The sequence below is a fragment of the Equus przewalskii genome, chromosome 27, assembly GCF_037783145.1.
Source record: "Equus przewalskii isolate Varuska chromosome 27, EquPr2, whole genome shotgun sequence".
NCBI lineage: Eukaryota > Metazoa > Chordata > Mammalia > Perissodactyla > Equidae > Equus > Equus przewalskii.
This window is the reverse complement of record NC_091857.1, coordinates 29306304-29327215: the sequence shown is the minus strand read 5'-3', so window position 1 is coordinate 29327215 and position 20912 is coordinate 29306304. Positions and strand designations below refer to the sequence as shown.

The 20912-nt window shown below is 34.8% G+C and overlaps 1 protein-coding gene across 50 annotated transcripts in view; it reads left to right on the top strand.

Annotated features, from left to right (window-relative positions):
- The window catches only part of SYNJ1 (synaptojanin 1), an 88298-nt gene that overhangs the window by 30340 nt on the left and 37046 nt on the right, over positions 1-20912 (top strand). For 18 of the 50 annotated variants that reach the window (XM_070597148.1, XM_070597153.1, XM_070597162.1 and 15 more), the window contains exons 7-14: positions 6073-6134; positions 7142-7238; positions 8682-8851; positions 9860-9941; positions 12162-12314; positions 14740-14896; positions 17163-17186; positions 20010-20201. In XM_070597148.1, coding sequence (XP_070453249.1) covers positions 6073-6134; positions 7142-7238; positions 8682-8851; positions 9860-9941; positions 12162-12314; positions 14740-14896; positions 17163-17186; positions 20010-20201 — 937 coding nt within the window. Of the gene's footprint in view, positions 1-6072; positions 6135-7141; positions 7239-8681; positions 8852-9859; positions 9942-12161; positions 12315-14730; positions 14897-17162; positions 17187-20009; positions 20202-20912 lie in introns of all 50 variants that reach the window. The other 32 variants (XM_070597136.1, XM_070597170.1, XM_070597167.1 and 29 more) reach the window with 3 other exon arrangements.

Here is a 20912-nt window from a genome sequence, read left to right as displayed (position 1 = left end):
AAAGTGTTTCCATATTTACTATCTCAGTATCTTTGTATATAGCAATTTAATCTCTTTAGGCAGAAGAATATAGTAGTTAAAAAAAAGCTTCTGGAGCTGGCCCCGTGGCCTAGTGGTTTAGTTCGGTGCTCTCTACTTTGGTGGCCCAGGTTCCATTCCCAGGCACAGACCTATACCACTCGTTGGTGGCCATGCTGTGGTGGTGATCCACATACAAACTAGAGGAAGATTGGCACAGATGTTAGCATAGGGTGACTCTTTCTCAAGCAAAAAGAGGAAGATGGGCAACAAATGTTAGCTCAGGGCAAATCTTCCTCAGTGAAAAAAAAAAAACGTCTGAAACGAGACTTCTCAGTTAGCATCCTTACTCTACTACTGCTAGCTGTGTGATCTTGGGCAAGTGATTTAACCTCTCTGTGTCTCAGTTTTCCTATCTGTAAAGTGGGAGTAATAATATTAGTAGTTCCTACTTCATAGGGTTGTTGTAAGGATGAAATGGAAAGTACTGAGAATAGCGTCTGGCACACACAGCCAGCACTGTGTAAGGGTTAGCTACTGTTGTTGTCAATAATATATCTGCTCCTGAAATTTTACTTTGTAATTTGTAGTGCCCTGTCATCTTTACTATGTCCTCTGACTTGCTTTCTGATCTTTTTTTTTAAACTTTCTTGATATAAATATCTGATCATTAAAATATGTTTTTTCAATGTAAGGTCATAATATTAGCTTGCCCATAATCGTATGATTTTGCATTTTATTTTTATTGAAAAATATTTAGTCCCTAAAGTGTAAGTTATTTTCATTTTAGGCTTCTAGTATATTTTGTCTAGTAAATTTTATGCCTCAACCTATACAGTATAGAGAAAATGGACAAAAAATTCTTGCCTCCTTTTAGTTCACAGCTGGATTTCTGATACATTTTAGGATGGTTTTTATTGTGAAGGAAAATTACAGATCACTTGAATCTTTTCAATATTGCAGTTTAAGACAGGCCAGGAATTAACAAGGATTAACACTTATACTGCTTGGTAAAATTCTTGAGTTCTTGTCTATTATTTTGGCTTGTTTAGGTTTTCTTTTTGGCACGTAGGGGTAACTTAAAATAGACTTCTCTCTCCGCACATCTCTCTTGGGGAGGAATCCCAACCCTACTCAACTTCTCCTAAGCTTTCATGGTCAGAGAAGCGGCGTTTGGAATATTTGCTTTAAGAACATTCCTAAAGCCCTGTTTTGATGCAAGGTGAATCCTTTTGCTTTAGAGACAAGCTAGTGTAAGAGATTCTGGTATCTTGTTTATGGGCCCTCTGTTATGCTGCTTTCTGGGTTATTTTGTTAAGAGGTTCAGAATTACAGTGTTTGATTATTCGGTAAGATTGGATCCTGAGTAGTTATATTGAGGGGTCCTCCTGGGTAGGACTTCCTTCCCACTTCCTTCTGCATTGTGTGACCTGCCCACACAGATAGTCTGGCTGGCTAACGTCATATGCTTATGGGCTGAAAACTACAGATTTTGAAACCATGGTAGAGATAGTAATTTTCGAGACATTGAGACAGTCCAACAGTTCTGCTAAATTGTCACTGAACTGACGTATTGTTGGGTTGGGTTGAGCATTGACTCAGCACTTCTCAATTTAGGTAAGTAGTTTTTTTAATTGAAGTATAATTGGCATACAATATTCTAGTAGTTTCAGGTGTATATCATAGTGATTTGATATTTATATACATTATGAAATATTCATCACAATAAGTCTAGTCACCATCTGTCAATTTACAAAGTTATTACAATATTATTTGCTGTATTCCCTATGCTCTACAGTACATCCCCATGACTGACTTTATAACTGCAAGTGTGTACCTCTTAATCTCCTTCACCTACTTTGCCTGCCCACCCCCTACCCCCACCTGTCTACCTCACACTTGTCAGAGTCACTACTATGAAAAAGACAAAAAATAAGTGTTGGTGAGGATGTGGAAAAGAGGGAACCCTCGTACACTGTTGATGAAAATGTAAACTGGTGCAGCCACTATGGAAAACAGTATGGATGTTCCTTAAAAAATTAAAAATAAAACTACCATACGACCCAGCAATTCTACTTCTGGGTATTTATCTGAAGAAAAGGAAAACACTAATTCGAAGAGATATGTGCACCCCTATGTTGATTGTAGCATTATTTGCAATAGCCAAGATATGGAAGCAACCTAAGTATCTATCGATAGATTAATGGATAAAGAATCCACACATACACATAAAGAAAAACACACAGACATGCATAAAATGAAATATTACTCAACCATAAAAAGAATGACATCTTGCTATTTATGACAACATGGATGGACCTTGAGGGAATTATGCTAATTGAAGTAAATCAGACAGAGAAAGACAAATATTGTATGATTTCACTTGTATGTGGAATCTGAAAAACAGACTCATAGATACAGGAAACAAACTGGTAGCTTAGTAGTTTTTAAAAACAGCCTTTCTTTGAACAGGAGTGGATTAGTTTCATGAGTCTTTTACAGCAAAACATTTTCTCCATCATTCTAAAAGAGTAGGTGATAGAGGAATGAAAATATTTAATTGATTTAAAAAAACTGAAAAAATAGATACTGATTTTTAAAAATAAAAATACCAAGTCCAAAAATTAATTTTCCCATAGAAGACAAACAGGGGCTTTTGACTTAGAGTGGTTGGAAATGGTGTTAGGTGTTGTGTGTAGTCTTGGGACTGAAATTTATTATAGGGAATCCTTGAAGTTAGTGTTGCCTAGTGAGATGTCCCATTTCAGAAGTCATGGACAGAGAATCTTTAGATAGTTGTCCCTTGACTTGCCTCTTATCCTCCATGATTATTCCTCTGAGGTTTTCTTTTCTTTTCTTTTTTTTTTTAAAGATGGGCACCTGGGCTAACAACTGTTGCCAGTCCTTTTTTTTTTCTTCCTGCTTTATCTCCCCTACCCCCCCTCCCCCCGCCCCGTACACAGTTGTATATCCTAGTTGCAGGTCCTTCTAGTTGTGGGATGTGGGATGCCGCCTCAATGTGGCCTCACGAGCGGTGCCATGTCCGCACCCAGGATCCGAACCCTGGGCCACCACAGCGGAGCGCACGAACTTAACCACTGGGCCACGGAGCCGGCCCCATCCTCTGAGGTTTTCAAATTAAAAGATTTTAAAGGAATCATCCGAAGTGATTTTAGAATGCAGATTCATGGCCTTAACTTCTCATAGGCTGAAATAGAATCTCTTGGAATGGGGCCAGGAATCTGCCTTTTTAACCAAGTTCCCTACTACTAAAATTTGAGAATTTCTGTTGTACCAGATCCTACCCTAGTGACCATGAAGTGTTTCCAGCGCCGTCTGCTCCAGTAGCCAGTCCTGAACTACTGTAGCTACAAGTAGCCCTGTGACACTTAGCCCCAGTGTTCTCCTAGCCATTGGGACTTTCCCTTTCTTTGTAGTACCACTGCTGTCATCCCAGTTAAGGTCTTCATAATTCCTTCTTGCCTGGAATATTCTCCGTTTTCTAACTGGTCCCCTCCTAGCTCCCTGGCAGTTCTTCTCACTTTTGCTGTATTATGCTCATTAGATCTAGGCACCCATTTCATGATCTGGCTTCTTCTACCTGTCCAATTTCATGCCTTGTGATTTTTTAACAGGAATCCACTGTTCCAAAAATGAAGGTCTGTTGTCCTTCACTAGCCACCTCAGATCTCATTGAGTGGATTCAGTCACTCCTCCACACTGATCTCTTTATTAAATACTTAAGTTCTTCGGGTGTCTATTATTCTATGCTAGGTGTATAGTCTTATATACTGTGAGGCATTCAGAGACGCTAGTGATCCTTTAGAGAGAGCTTACAATCTGTTGGGGAGTCAGGCCTTTTATGGAAAAGGTAAATATCAATATGAAGTAGTTTGAGGCATTATAAGAGTTGTCATAAGGTGCTACACAGGTAAGAATAATATTTTAAGTGCAGGCAACTCACGCATTTTCCTTATGATTTCCTTTCCCTGAAGTTATTTAGCATTTATACTTTATAGTATTACTCTGACATTATATTATAGCTTATATTGGTCTTAAAAGATGGTAGTAAGCATCATGAGATCTATGCCTAGTATAGCCTTGCACACTCGATTTTTGGTTGAATTGAAGTTTTAGAAATATGTGAACATGAAGCAATATTGATGAAAAATGATGCTTCATACCACCCAATTAAATGGTTTTTAAAAAATATCTTTGATGTTACCTTATTTGAAATTGGATAAATCTATGATTATCTAAAGCCTTAAGACTTTCTGGAGTGCTGCTTTTATCACAGTTGACCGCTCTTTTATTATAGAATTTTTTTCTTTAATATGGAGTAATAAGACCTAGTCCTAACCAGTGTATTGCTATAAGAGTTAGCATATGTAGCTGGTTGTGTATATGTGTTAAGGAGCATAGCAATGGGGAACAACCACAGCCATTACCTGAAAAACGTGTGAACTTGTGTTTTTTCACCTTCTTGATAGCTGGCAGTACTGTGCAAGGTAAATGTTAATCAATAAAGAAAATGCTAAGTCTTGGACTTTTATACAGTTATAAGAAATTACCTGAGATTACTCCAAATAAAAAGTATCGACTTCTGCTCAGTTTTCTTTAGTCTAAAATGCTTAAAGTCCTGGAGCACCCATCTTGCAAATTTTAAAATTTTATAAACACTATTAAGTAGTATAAAATGAAATTGAATATAGATGTGACATTAGGCTAATCAATTTCTTTCTTTCTTTCTTTTTTTTTGGTGAGGAAGATGCACCCTGATCTAACATCTGTACCCATCTTCCTGTGTTTTATATGTGGGGCGCCTGCCACAGCATGTCTTGATGAGTAGTGCATAGGTCTGTGCCTGGGATCCAAACTGGCGAACCCTGGGCCGCTGAAGTGGAGCCCACAAATTTAACTGCTATGGCACTGGGCTGGCCCCGTCAATTTCTTATTAAAAAGAAAAAAACCTTAAAGAGAGAATCCGCTGGTTATCTGGACAGTTATTAGATTGTGTCACTTATCAGGATAGAGGGGAGACTGCTTAATGACTGATAATACTGTTAAGTCAGTTTTGGAATTGGATGAGCATATTAGAGTTTATTGTCTGGTTTATTTGTCGAACTGCATGACTGATTTGGTAACCCTCCTCCCATGTCCCCTTCGAAGTCACTTTGTTCACAGATTAGCCAGAAGAATTCTGGGGATCTTTCATCTCAAAGTCTCAAGGGAAATGTTTAAAAGTGAAATTCAGGGAAATAATCTGGTTTCACCTTTATGTTTCTTCTTGGCATCTGTTGTAGCTTTCTCAATTCTGTCTGATCTTTCTGCCACTTTCCTATAAGAGAAAAGAAAAACTATAACAGAACACTATAGGCAGGTGTTTTCCATCTTGTTTAATTCTCTTAACCCAAATTTTCTTATTTTGCAAAATGTTCCCTAACTATCGTTACCTGACTGGAAGATCGACTTGGAAAGTCTGTTTTTCCAGGAACAGTATTTTTAATTTGTTGGATCTTTAGGTAAGGGAGAAGTGAATAGGATGTTCAGCATAGGGAAACATAGAAAAATATATAGAGACGTTGCACTTGTAGGCAGCTTGGAAGACTAGGAATTTAGATCATGCGAATCTTTTTTGGAATTAATGTTGACCTAAGAAGACAAGTTATTTCATTTGTCTGTATTTCAGTTTTTTTTGCCCAAATGGCAGTAATATCTGTTAACTTACAGAGAACACATACTTTGAGCTTAAAACAAGATAATTTATATGAAAGCACTCTTAAAAATATCTTTCATAAATAAAATTCCTCTTAGCTTACAAGTATTTCATAATGGTGTAACTTCTATTTTTTTTTTTTCGAGATTGCCTTTTGAAAAATAAAGGGGAAGGGAAACCCCTAGAACTTGTTTCTTTTAAAAGAATATCATGAATGAAAATCAGCTATTCGACTTACTGCTGTGTATTCAGCAAATGAATTATTGCATATTATAAACAATGATATTTCTTCTATATGTTGTCTTTTGGTATGATTAAACATATTTTTCTTGTCCTAGGTGGGATCTCATCGTGTCCGTATGTCAAGGGGATTTGAAGCCAATGCACCTGCTTTTGATAGGTAAGACTGATTATTTTTACATAATGCTGTAAGTTTTCATACTGTTAAGCAGTGGGACTAGTTATAATTGTATTTGCTGATTCATTTCAGCTTTTTTGGCTCTAAGTAAAATTTTTTCTGATTCCTAATTTAACTGGAAGACAGTGATGCTAGTGTTACGATTTCTAGGGATGATAGCAATAGGTGTGTAGGTCTTGATCTCTTGGCCTTAAAACTACTGCTCTGGGTGCACTGTCCAGTATGGTTGCCATGAGCCACGTATAGCCCTTCAGCACTTGAAATTGACTAGTCTAAATTGAGGTGTGCTGTAAGTGTAAAATACACACGGAATTTCAAAGACTTAGTACAAAAAAAGCAAAATCTTATTAATATTTATTTTATATATTGATTACATGTTAAAATGATATTTTAACTGCAGTGGGTTAAATAAAATATATGTAAATGAATTTCATCTGTTTTCACTTTTTTTAAATGTACCTTCTAGAAAATTTAAAATAATATCCGTGGCTCATGTTATTTTTCCTTTAGATGGCATTGTGCCATAGCCTCTGAAATGGCTAGAAGCTGGAGAGAAAAATGGCTCATATTTGGGGGCTATTTTTCTTAAGGCTAGAGCTCTTAAGGAGGTCTCTCTGAATGTTCACGGAGTGTGTGATGTCCTCATGTCCTCATGAGGTACAGTTGCCTTCCCAGCCAAGAGGGTGGCTCGTGTTCTCTGTGCTTGTCTAGCACCAGCCTCACAGAGCAGAGAGGGAGCTGGGTGACTGCAGTAGCTCCAGCATAGCTGGGAGTCTTAGCGTTGGTAAGTTAGAGAGGAAACTGCATTAACTGAGTTTTCATGTATTCAGAGTTTCGAGACCATACGGAATGAATTTGCATCCAATTTTATGAATTCTGAGTTTAAAATACTGCCACATAGGTTCTATTTAATAGGGGATTCCTGCTTATTGAAAAGTAATTTTGGCTTATAATTTGACATATGCTTATTTCCTTTCTTTCTTTACTAGGCATTTTAGAACACTTAAGAATTTATATGGTAAACAAATAATAGTAAATTTGCTTGGCTCTAAGGAGGGTGAACATATGCTAAGTAAGGCTTTCCAGGTAAGTATGATCACTTTTTCTTCTGTTCTGGCCCGTGGACACCTAGAATGGTATTAAAAAAATAATGTAACACAATAATCAAATTCTTCCAGGAAGTAAATGACTTCCTAGCAAAAGGTTGGGTACTTGGAACCATTAACTCTTTGGGGCTATTAGGAAATAATTTAGGATAATGTTGCTGAAATTGGGATTATAGAAAGCTTTCATGGCAGTTGACTGTTTTCTAAAATGTGCTTATTTATGTTGTGGAGAAGCAGAAGAATACCCTTCTCCCCAAAAAATGTTCATTTGTCACTGGTAGAAAAATACCAGACAGTTTCCTCCTTCATCTCTTTATTGCTTTGCCTCTTTCCTAGAAACCACAGTCATTGTTTTAGTCTTATGAAATGGTGAATAATGCATTTGTATACCTGCAAGTCTGGATTGTACCCTCTTGTATTGATGAGAGAAAATTTAAGAATTTCAAGTAAAAAAAGAATCCAAAGACATGTCTGACTTCTAAAAAAAAATATTCTTAATAAACGCTTATTGAATCAATAATGAATTAATATAAATCATGGTGTTACGTAAGATTATAAGCAAAATAATTAGAAACAAACAAAATAATTAGAAAACATTTTCTAAAGTTTACTCTAAGTCCAGAAGTAACTTAATTATTTGGGTATTTTCTTTTAATTTTGTGAAATAAATATTGTTAATAAATAGATTATACTTCAGAGAATGGTTTTTTATGGTAAACTTTTAAAACATTTGTATGTATTGAATGGAAGTGTAAAAAATGAGTTTTTCAATCTTTGATAAGCTTTGTCTTAAAAAGAAGTTAATTTATTTTGAGATTCTATAACATATGTAAGCAGTTATTAAATTTGTGTTGTAAAAAATGAAATGCTGGTGATTGGAAATGATGAATGTTATTTAAGTTGCCTCATATTAATTATGTCACTTAATCTCTCAGGGATAATATATGAGTTTTAGGAAGAAGATGCCATTAGATATCAGCAAATAATTTTCCATTTGACTACCAGCGTCGATGAAAGCTTTGTGAGATTAGTAGATTTCAAAGGGCCATGCGAGGTTTTAATTTAAAATGTGAGGTTCTGGGGCCGGCCCCATAGGCAAGTGGTTAAGTTGTGCTCTGCACTTTGGCAGCCCGGGGTTTCACTGATTTAGATCCTGGGTGCAGACATGGCACCACTCATCAGGTTGTGCTGTGGTGGCATCTCACACAGCACAACCAGAGACACTCACAACTAGAATATACAACTATGTACTGGGGGCGCTTTGGGGAGGAGAAGAAGAAGAAAAAAGAAGATTGGCAACAGATGTTAGCTCAGGTGCCAATCTTTAAAAAAATAATAAAATGTAAAGTTCCATTTATAACATTATATTGATAAGATCATATTTAGTTAACACTTAGGTGAATATTTGCCTTTTTCCTTTCAGAGTCATTTGAAAGCTTCTGAACATGCTGCTGATATCCAGATGGTGAATTTTGACTATCATCAAATGGTTAAAGGAGGAAAGGCAGAAAAATTACATAGTGTTCTTAAACCTCAAGTCCAAAAGTTTCTAGATTATGGATTTTTCTATTTCGATGGAAGTGAAGTTCAAAGGTTTGACTGTTTCTCTTTCTTTAAATTGAAACTTTGCTATAACTTAAAAATTATTCTTCACATTGAACTCTTAAATTTTCTAAAATTGAAGTTTGTAGTTAAAGAAAATATCTTCCTTTATTATACTTGATTATGGGTTTGTTTTCTTTCTTCAGAATTCAACAAGTAATAATACTAGCTTATGTTGTTGGGCATGTCCTGTGGGCCGGGCAGTGTACTTAGTCTCTACATGTATCAATAACAACAATCGTAGGGATAGTGTCTATTGTTATCCCAATTCACATTTGAGGAAATTGAGGCATAGGCTATAATCTGCCCCAAGTCACATAACTGGCAAATGTAGGGCTAACATCCATCTGGCTCCAGACCTCATGCTGTTGTCTCCGAGGCTATGCCACTTCTCTCTTAAAACTAATGTTTTAATATTTCTTGACCTAAGTAAAGACTTAAATGCAGATGGAAGTAAAAGACATTGGTTATCGTCTGCTTTAGGATAATTTAAATCTTCAGTTTTTGCATAGAAATGCAAGAGGAAAGTAAATATTGAAGATTTAAGTTCAGAATAGGTTAAGGTAAACTTTAGTGAACAAAACTCAAGTTGTTAATTTTTTCAATTTGTACAATATTTAGTATCAGTGCCATAGAAATTTTATAGGACAGCAGTAGAGATAACAGATCTTAAGTTTTTAAAATTCATTTCACAAATATTTGATTATGTATGTTTAGTTCTTAACTACTGGCCTAATTAAAAATAGTGAGTGTGGATGAATAGATAGATACCTGGTAAAGACTATATGACAAATGTTAATAATTGCAGAATTGAGATGGTGGATATGTATTCACTGTAAAATTCTTTCATCTTTTTTGTATGTTTGAAATTTGTAATAATAAAAAGTTGAGGGTAGAAAGTGGCTGCTACATTTTAATCACCTTAACTTTTCTCTGTTTATTTTAGCTTTGTTATTTTTGTTTCTAACCAGCTGTTTAACTTTACTGAATTTGTTACAGATGCCAGAGTGGTACAGTCCGAACAAACTGCTTGGATTGTCTCGACAGAACAAATAGTGTGCAGGCATTCCTTGGCTTAGAGGTAAAAAATAAATTAAAATGTGTGGGTATGACTTGCATCCGCTGCCTCTTTCAGTGCTTTTGTAATATTTATGTTTCTCAGTTACTTTCCACAAAATGAAGTTATACTTCATTAAGGGTATTTTGTACTTCTCTTCTAGTCTTTTTTTTTTTTCTGCCAAAATCTATTTTCATTTAAATGTTTCCTTTATCTGTTCTGAATAGTCTCTTTAGGTAGCTATCTATATATTTCACTCTATTGTTCCTTAACCTTCCCTTAAAAAAACTTATACTATCCCAATAATTGCTTCCTTTGCCTGTCTTTTGGAAGAAAATAAGTATATGTTTTTGTATATATTTGGCCTTCATTCTCTGTGTTGTCTTTTAAATGTCCCTTTGGAATTGGGGGGTCTATTTTCACATGCACAGTCCTGTAGGATTATGTTTCTGACGGTCTGTTACCCACTGCACTTTATATGGCATTTTCAAATCAGTAGCTACATAAGACAGGATCAGAAGAGAATGCCGTTGTCAATGAGAATGAAAGTAAATGAGATTCAACTTCTCTAACTCAGTCTTTGTTTAAAAGTTTTTTTCTTTACCACTTATCCATCAAATTTGGTCTAATATTATCTCAACTATGTGACAAACTGTAGCAATGCTGAGCTTTCTGGCTTTCCTATTATGCAACAGTTAGGGTCCTAAGGCTATGGTGGGTCTTCATTTAGTTCCATAGGAACTTAGCATAGTTCTCTAATACTAAAAAGAAAAAAAAAACAGGAATAGGAAATAACATGTTCTTATCTCCTCTAATTAATGATCTCATATTTGGTCACAATATTGGTTAATTAGTTACTCTGCAGCCGAAGTTCTTTCAGTCTCAAAAGTGAAAGTACAGAATGTAGAATTCTCTGCTGCAGAAATGTATTTTTCAAGTTTACTGTTTTGCCTTTTTTGAAGTCTGTTATTGAGGTTTATCATAATAGATTTGGAAAATATGACAGAGACAAGAAAAGTGAAAGCAGGCAGTTGGCATTTGGATGGAGTTTATCCTGTGGCTCCTGTTTGTTTTGAGTTCTGTTTCTAAGTAACTAACTACATTTACTTAGATTCTGAGGGTAAGCTTATTGAAATACTTGAAAGTCTTTATGAAAGGTAAAACAAGTGTTAGTGTTCAGAATGTAACTTAGCTGCCTATCTGCTTTTGGTAGTTAGGTGTGAGAATACTCCCGAGTATAGCAATTGGTTGACTGGTTACAAAATTTACTAGTAAAGTAGGCAAAACCAAACTAGTAGTAAAGACCAGTTTTCCCCAATTCCTTGAAGAGACAGGCATATAAATGATAAAGGGGATCCTGGGGGCTTATTTTGTTTTGTTCTCCATGCCAACAAAGAACAGCTTTGGTGTGAGTCCCTAGGTAAGCAAAGCCAGTTTAGGGTTTTTTATGTTATTTTGTTTTTTGATCCCTCTGTAATTATGGATAATCTCCATATTTATAGATAAGTTAAGGCAAAACACAAATGGGAGGGAGTTCAGTAAAAATGCAAGGCATAGAATATGACTGGATTCCAAATAAGAGAAATAGACTAAGAATTGTATGTTGCTTTGACTTTGCCAGATTTCAAGGCTAAAATTTGTTCAGAGTAAAGACCAATAACTTTTCTAAACACTTTCGTTGTTATCTATGATGAAGGTATTGTGGTGGCCCAAAGATCTATGACATAAAAAGCTGTCATGACTTTATTCAAAGATATGACTTATTTTTGTGACAGTTCAAGAGCAGCTCTCCTTTTCTCTAAACTTTTGACCTTAATTACCCCAACTTATAGGACCAAATCCAAAAATTAAAGAAACTTAATTATTTCTGTATATGTTTAGATAAACTTGGTAAATATATTTCGTTGCTCTAATACATGTTGAACAATTAGTTCTTTTAGCTGAACAGGTAAACTAGTCTGATTTATAGAGACGTTTCAGTAAGATTAATTTTGTCATTTAACCAGAAAGAAGTTCTTATTACAACAAGGGAATGTTAAGTTATTTGTAAGTTTCATGGATGGATATTTACTTTAAAAATTGAAATGGTGGGAAATAACAGCCTAGTAAACTTGTGTTTTCAGAATCCAATTCCACATAGTCCTATAACTAGAAATTTTTAATTTGATTCTGGTAGTTCTTAAAAAGTCACAGCACAATTAATGTACTGATATATTTATACAAGTTTCTCTTTTGCTGTTTTAGATGCTTACTAAACAGTTGGAAGCTCTTGGCTTAGCTGAAAAGCCTCAGTTGGTGACTCGCTTTCAAGAGGTTTTTCGGTCAATGTGGTCTGTAAATGGTGATTCAATCAGTAAGATATATGCAGGGACTGGAGCTCTTGAAGGAAAGGCTAAGGTAAATCTCGATCTAGCACAGCATTATAAAGGATCCTCTTTTTCCTCTCTTAATAAAGCTTTTAAATGGTCTCTTTTTTAATTAACAGGGGTTTTTTTAGGTATCTGTTTTTGGTCTCTGTCTTATCATGCTTTTATATTCTCTTTAACACACCCTCTATAGTGCTATTGATGATGGAATGAAAGAGAGAGATTTCCCTAGATGTGAGAGTACGACGTACTTCGTCATTTAGTGGTTATCCATTAGGCCTATATGTATGTTGCGTACATTTTTTGTGTGTAATTTTTCCCTTGCATATCTGTTTTATCTTTTTATGTTGTTTATTTTGATTATAAATATGATGTTTTTTTAACCATAATCCTCCTAGTAAAGGGTCCTATCTCATTTGGTTTGTGTCCCTAGCACTTGACACAGTGCCTCCTGTTTAATAGATGTGTGACTAATGCTGGATGAATGAATAAATCAGTGAACAATTTATGCAACACCTACCATGAACCCAACACTATTAGGGCTTGATTGTTAAGTTTTTATAATTTTACTTACCTTTCCTTGAAAAGGAGGCTATCAAAATGTGCAAAAGAAGTGTGAGAGATGGGCTTATTTATGATTCTATGCCTCATTACCTTTTAATTGCTGCTATTATCTACAGACTACTTTCCACTCTAGTATTTGGCCCTTATTGAGAGACTTCAGAAGCATACTTGAGATTTTTTTCATTATTTTATACACTTAAATATTGGCTTTTTAAGGCTCTTGGCCTCAGTTGAATTTTTTAAATGTCTACAATTCCTCAAATTACATTAGGAATAGAAACAAGAACATTTAGCACTTTTATAGTTCTCATTCAGCCTCTTCAGGATAGCAACTGAAATTCTTTAAAGAGCATTCCTCATCACTGTCTTCTTTTAATTTCCAAATCTTCCTCCTTTTCTGCCTCATAAAATGCCATGCCTCTGTCCAGAGGTGACGGCCTTCCCTGGAGAGTCCCTCTGTTCAACTCATAAAAATAATGTGTACTGAGACTTACAAATATTTAGTTCTTAAATGTTCCCTATTTTTGAAAACCTGAAATTGTTAAACTTTCATTTATTCCTGTTAAATGGAGAACATAATTCTTGCTGTTAAAACCTGATTCTCTTAGAACTATTGCTTAAAATATCATTTTATGTTCCTCTGCTTTTTTGTTTCTGCAGTGAGTAAGACAATATATGTACAGAGCTTACATATATTTTTAGTCTCTTTTATCTCTAACAGATAGATGGGAAATTTTATATATTAAATATGCTAGTCTGAATTGAACTAAAATCTAACGTCTGAACTGCTCTTTCTTTTCCTTTCTCTGGGTTCCTTTTGATTAATTGCCTGATAATGTGAATGGTGAGTGTCTTTTTAAATAATGTCATTTGTGTATGGTATCATGCAGGAGGAAATATTTTAAGCCTCAAATTACTGTTATTTCTTTAAGGGATAAAAAGTGCATGTTGCAAACTAAAGTTTTTTTCAAAAGGTGAGAGTTGTTTGGTTTTTTTTCAACAGTCATCTAAATCTGTAAGATCAAAATAAATCTTTATGGTAACTAACATGCCTAAGTAAAATATATGTTCATTAAAAGTTGTAATCAGGGGCTGGCCCCGTGGCCGAGTGGTTAAGTTCGCGCGCTCCGCTGCAGGCGGCCCACTGTTTCCTTAGTTCGAATCCTGGGCGCGGACATGGCACTGCTCATCAGACCACGCTGAGGCAGCGTCCCACATGCCACAACTAGAAGAACCCACAATGAAGAATACACAACTATGTACCGGGGGGCTTTGGGGAGAAAAAGGAAAAAATAAAATCTTTAAAAAAAAAAAAAAAAAAAAAAGTTGTAATCAGCTCTCCACTGTAGGAATTGGCATAAGTTTATTATTCTTATTATATATATTTAAGTGGGCAATAAAAAGACCTAAAATATGCGAACTGTAGTTTACATGTAATATTTATTTATGAACTGTAGTTATAAATTTCTTTTTAGACTAGACTTTCATTCTTATGTTCAGTTTTAGTTTTAACTAATATAAGTTATTTGGGAACAATTTCAATTTTATTTTTCTACTATTAAATTATTTTGGAGTTTAGAGCATGTATGTACAGTGTGTCTCTTTTATCTCCCCTGTTTCTCCCCACCCTTCCCATCCCCAAGTCTAAAAGCTATGATGTAAGAAATAATTTCCTTGTTTTAAATAAGCACATTTAAATGAACAGTGCCCAAGGTGTCACTGTTTCTCTTCCTCTTTGGGATAACGGCTCTGCACAAAGAGATGGAAAAGCTCGGTGCCACAACTGCACCCACTAATGATACCTGGGCAGTAAATGTTTAAAACTGTTTACTATTTTAAAAATGAAATTTAGAATGAGAGTCCATGCTCCCTTTCTTCAACAGGCCGGAAAGTTAAAAGATGGTGCTCGTTCTGTTACCCGAACGATTCAGAATAACTTCTTTGACAGCTCCAAGCAAGAGGCCATTGATGTTTTGCTGTTGGGAAATACTCTAAATAGTGATTTGGCTGACAAAGCTCGAGCACTTTTGACTACTGGAAGTTTGCGTGGTATGCATACTTAACTTTATGTTTTACTTTCTTTCTTTCTCTATATTTCTTCTAAAAGTTGAAGAGGTAAATTAGGCTTATTTACATAAATAATTTTTAGATTGAGTTGATTAAAACAGTTTTGGAAGGAATTTCTATGAATGTAATTTTTAAAAATTTCATTCTCCAAAGGAAGTTTATCATTTTTAAAATGTTTATATCATCAGTGGTATTATTAAGCCATAAACTGAGGCCCATGCGTGTTTTCTTTTTTAGATTATGATGGAGAGCATGAATGGTTTAAGTATTGCTAACTTTATGTAAGGCAGAATTTCGTAGAATATTCAGCTAGTACTTTTAGTAGAGCATTCAATAACATAGTTATGTAAAAAACAAAAGCTTTATTGAAAAAACCAATACCTATATTGTTGGTTTTGCTAATCACCACCCCAAAAGTTTATATAACTTGGTCTTACCTTTTAATTGCTATTGTTTGAATGAGCATTAAATCATATTAATTTAAAATAGTGTTTATTATTGGACACTAATTATTACTCCCAATTTTAATATTTGACATAAATAGTTGGCTTTCAGGATGGCCTTTTATCTTTCAGTATGTTTTTTATTAAAATCAAAAGAATTTGAGCTCATGTCAATGAGTAATATCATGAGAAAACTCAACATTCATTGTAGAAATTAATAAATTAGGCTTCCTTAATTCCATATTTTTCTATTTTAACTTTTCAGCAGTCTGAACATTTTTATTTCTTCTATCATCTCCAAACTAAACCTTTAGTTTTCCCTGTTCAAGTAGACAAGTTCAAGTAGAAAATTGTTTCTCATCAAGTAATGTGCTCTTGGATAATTGCTTGGTCAAATAGGTTACCATGGATTCTTGCAGAATTCTGCATGGTGCTGAAGGTAGTTAATTACAGTCAGCTCCTCAGGGATCTGTAAGTAGGCTGAGGAGCTGAGACCTATTAAAGCTGTAAAAAACAAAATCTGATCTCAGCTACTGCTTTTATTCAGGTTTTCTTCCTGGCTTCCAACAGTGGAGACTTGACTGATTTCCATCTTATCAGCTCTTTCCACTTGTACCTTCTTTAGTTAATAAGCAACATTGAAAGTAAGCAATTGAACGACAGAAAAGAAGTGAAGGACCTGATTCCCGTACTTGATCATCAGGGTTTTAGTTTCTTACACATTTTACTATATGTAAAATATGCCTTTTAAAAAAAGTACAGTCAGTTCTGCTATAATGCTTGTTCTGAGAATGGGAATTTGTTCCAACATGGATGCTATATTAGGGAACATTTTGAGTGTAATGCTAATTCTACATTAGTTTATGCATGATTTCACCAGCAGTAACGCTATGTAAATGCAGAAAACTGCACCCAGCAGAACTGAGATGGGTAGAAATATACAAAACACACATACACACATGTGCGCACCTCAAACATCACTTTCCCTCAGTTCACCAGCTGTGTTATGAGCCGTACCCATCCACTTCTGATGTTCCAGCTTTCTGTCCAATATCAGAGAACCCTTCTTCCGTCATTCACAGTTACTCCTGATGCCCATTTCTGCAAGCAAACTTCAGTTCTTTTTCAAGATGAAGCGCCATATTTTAAGGAGTATTCATCCATTTCTTAACCATTTAACACATGTAAAACTCTGCTACTGTCTTATTAGGTTCCTGTCTTTTGGCCTGTCACTGCCGAAGTTTTTGAGTGTTGGGCCCTAACTCCATTTTCCCCATAAGCCCTGTGGCTGTGGGAATTTGAACCATTTTGTATAGCATGGTGGTTTTTTTGGGAATGCATGTGTTTGATGGTGTTATAACTGAATTGATTGTACTTTTCAACTGGTGAGTCCCAGAAAGAATACCGTAAGGTATATATTAGGGCAGTGTCTTTCATATGTTCAATCCAGCCTGTAAGGTTTTCAGATTTATATTCTCCCTCACATGTATGTGCACATGCTCACACATACACATATACACGTACAGGAACAGCGTGAAAAGCAGGTGTAGAACCTTCTGTTGTGAAACTCGGGACATCGCTGAGTCACTGTAGGATTTTTCTAGACACAGAGGGTTTGTGTCAGTTATCATTTATTCTTAATCTTTGGTATCCTACAGCCATCTGAAAAAATAAAGTCATCAAATTGACTTAAAAGGAAAAAGTGAGTCTCCATCTCAGAATGTTTTGTCATAACACTCTAGATGTTAACTGTAACTTTCTGTTGTACTAATGATTCTTTGTTTTCTTCTTGATGCTATCCGTAGTTTCTGAACAGACGTTACAGTCAGGTACAGTATAGAAAATCAATCTATAAATAAAAGCAACTTTTCCTCTATTTTTCTAAAGTTGATATTGTAAATAAATGAAGCCATAAGTAAATGGAAACTTTCTCTGTTTTGCCCTCAGGTTCTAATAGGATAAATTGATAGCTTGTTTTAATCTAAGAAACGTATTTAAGTTTGAGAAAACTAAGTACTTCATTTAGTCAGAAATATGTGGTGCTCTCCGTCTTCATGTAGCAAATGCTTAATTCCAATTAAATATAGGTCATCTAGTTTTAATTTTACTTTATATTTCATTGAACAAATATTATTAGTGTTATACCGTACTCTTAATAGGCTGGTGGAAAAAACCCAGATGCGACTATTTTTATTTTGGATTAATTTTAGAGTACTATCTGTGATATTTATGACGACTCAGCAGTGTTTCTCACACATAATATTTGAAAAGGCATTGACTCATTTCCTTATATTGTGGATGAAATATTTCCTGTAACTGTAAGACCTGCACTAAAATACTATCTGAAATCTTTTAAAAAGCATTAAATTGCTAACAAAATTAGAAAAGTTGTGTATAAGACTAAAGGTCATTATTTTTCTTCCCTTTCCTATTCATAGGAATCTCATGCTTTCATTCTCTGAATAAGATTTATGATCTTGTCTTTAAACATGAATCTATGCCAAAAGGAACAAAAGTTAAACTCTTGCCAGAAATTTAGCCAAAAAAGACAAATTTTCTTCCTTTCACTTAAGATTTGGTATCACTTAAGATTTGTTTTGCTTAGTTATTGTTCTGAATGTTTTGAGAAACTATTGGTTATTTTTTTTGAGAAGGATGGAGGAAGAGAGCACTTGGATATATTTTTGAGTTTTACAAAGAAACTCCATTTTCTGAAGTGATAGGCTATTTAGGGATGGATATCTGTTTGAACATCGACTCATTTCTTTCTGCACATTAAGATGCCAACCAATTAAGAATAAACTAGGAATTTTTTTAACTTTTTATTCCATTTATAGACTGAGTTTATTAGTTCACACCACATGGCAACATGTTTTTGTTCACACAATTCATTGTTTGTCTTGCTGAACATTTTAAGCTGTTAAATCATTATAGAACTTGTGTTTTGATATAGAAAGAATTTCAGAAGCAGTTTTCCTTGTAGTAACATTGGCAATGACTTCACTTATAAAGACCATGATAAACCACAGTAATAGAGAATGATGCTTTATCCAGGTACAGCCAGTTTTCAATTAACCATACTGGCAGGCCAGAATGTATAATCTGCTTTCATTATCACCAACACCTCTGTACAAGGAATTAAATCAAATAGCAGAGGGCTAGAAATCCGCATGTCTGCTCTGGGAACAATGTGGATATACTTATCAACTAAATCAGCAGTTCTTTCAGGGGATTCACAGATCAAAACTATTTTCATAGTAATTCTAAGATGTTATTTGCCTTTTTCACTCTCATTCTCTCACAAGACTGCTGTATATCTTGGTATCATAAAATAAATATCGTAATAAAATAAGATCATGTGGTAAAAGGTGAGAATCATTTTGATTTCCTTTTCCTCTTAGCAGTTAACTGCCAACTAAGTGTACATTGTTTGGTTTTTAGATTAAGGTCCTGTTAAAGTTCTATCTACTTTAACGTGCTGGGAATTTAATTTTACCAAAATAAAATGTGGTTTAGAAGGAAGAAAATAGGTAGTAGTTAAAAAATATGCAGGAAAGAGATTGAAGATTTAGAATGTATTGAGCACTCATTCATTTAACGATTATTTATTGAGCACTTACTATGTACCAGGCACTCTTCTAGTCACTAGGGATGGTGCAGTTAACAAAATAAACCAACATTTCTGCCCTCATGGAGCATCCGTTCTTGTGAGGGGAGACAGATAGTTACAGGATAAATAAATAAAATACATAGTTTATAAGTGGTGATAAATGCTATAGAGAAAAATAAAGGAAGGGGAGGGAATATTGAAGGTTAGGGACAGAATGCAGTTTTAAATAAGGTGGTCAGGGAAAGCCTCGCTGTAAAGTAAAGACTGGAAGGAGGTGAGGGAAGAGTGTTACAGGTAGTGGAAACAGCCAGTACAAAGGCCCTGTGGTGGGAACAGGCCTGGCATCTTTTTGAAACAGCAGGGAGTCCAGTGGCTGAGCAGTGAGTGAACAGGGAAGGGGCAGCAGATGAGGGCAGAAAGGCAAGGCAAGTTGTTTAGGGCCTTGTAGACCACTGTTAAAGGCTTTGGCTTCTGCTCTGAGTGAGATGAGAAGCATTTAGAAGTGACTTCATTGTCTAACATCTCATTATTGTCTGTAATTTACGTTTTTGTCAGGAAGCCATTACTCATCAAACCACCTGCCAATAGCTAGAATTTTAAATGGAAGTGTTCTTAAATGTTTTTGTTTGGGGAGAAATAAAATTTATATTTTTACCAGCCCCGAATGAAAGTTGTATGAAAGTCAATTGTTATATTCCAAAAAATGTACAGTCTCTAATTTTGTACATTATAAAATAATACCATTACATTGAAACAGAACCATTTTTCTGCATGTTTTATGTTGCTGCAATAATTTTGTCATAGCTCTTTTACTTTGGTTATTGTATTTAATGTGGTTGATTTTATTTTAATTGTGTTGCTTAATTGCATTGTGCTGGGCTTTGTGTTCAAGGCTGATCTCTTTTTGTGCCTGTGCATGTGTCTTATGTTTGTGCTTAGGATGATGATAGTACTTTCCAGGCATCATTTCTCAGCTGTGAAAATAAGTTTTTATAAGTGGTTTAATGCAGCTAAAATTCTGTTGTATTTTGTTTTTGATTAGCATCTTCTAAAGTACTAAAGAGCATGTGTGAGAATTTCTACAAGTATTCCAAGCCCAAGAAAATTCGAGTGTGTGTTGGAACCTGGAATGTGAACGGTGGGAAGCAGTTTCGCAGTATAGCTTTTAAGAATCAGACACTCACTGACTGGCTTCTTGATGCACCCAAGTTAGCTGGCATCCTGGAGTTTCAAGGTTGGCTGTTTATAATATGGAACTTATTAATCCTGACTGATTTATTAATGTAGAAAACAAATGCAGCACTTCACAATATGCATTACTTTATAAAAGAAACTTATATTTATAAAGTTGAAAGGCCAACATTTTTATAGATGAAATTTATTAAAATCTTATCTCTTTTTTATTCCTAGACTTTTATTTTCTATTTTGTAAGAAGACATAACGGTAAAATAAAAAATGTTTTTCTTTGATATTTGAGTCTCAGGAAATCGGATCCATGCATAAATAGATATCTTTAAAAGGTAACCACACGTGTAAGAAAGACTAGTTCTGTTTTTATTCTTTGAAACTGACACAAAACAAGCTTATTTTATAATTGATGATTTTTCAAACCTAGTATGTCCCATTTTTCAAATCTAGTCCTCTATTTAGTTACTAAGATAAGAAATATTCAGAGTGGCTCATGAGCAGTCTTACAATTTTTGTGACATTCGTTGGCACTTTATAACTTAACAGTACTGATTTATCCTTGTAAAAACTTGGTTTTCATTCAGTTTGGGTACTCTGCCACCAAGCTCCTAATAGCCAGAACCAAACGTTAAGCTGAGGATGCTTTTATTAAGATTTTTATTAGAATCATGAATCTGAGACCTTCTTTTTTTAAGTCAACTTTAATTCCTTTTTAAAATGGTACACATTTAACAAGTATTATATGTGAAAGTGATG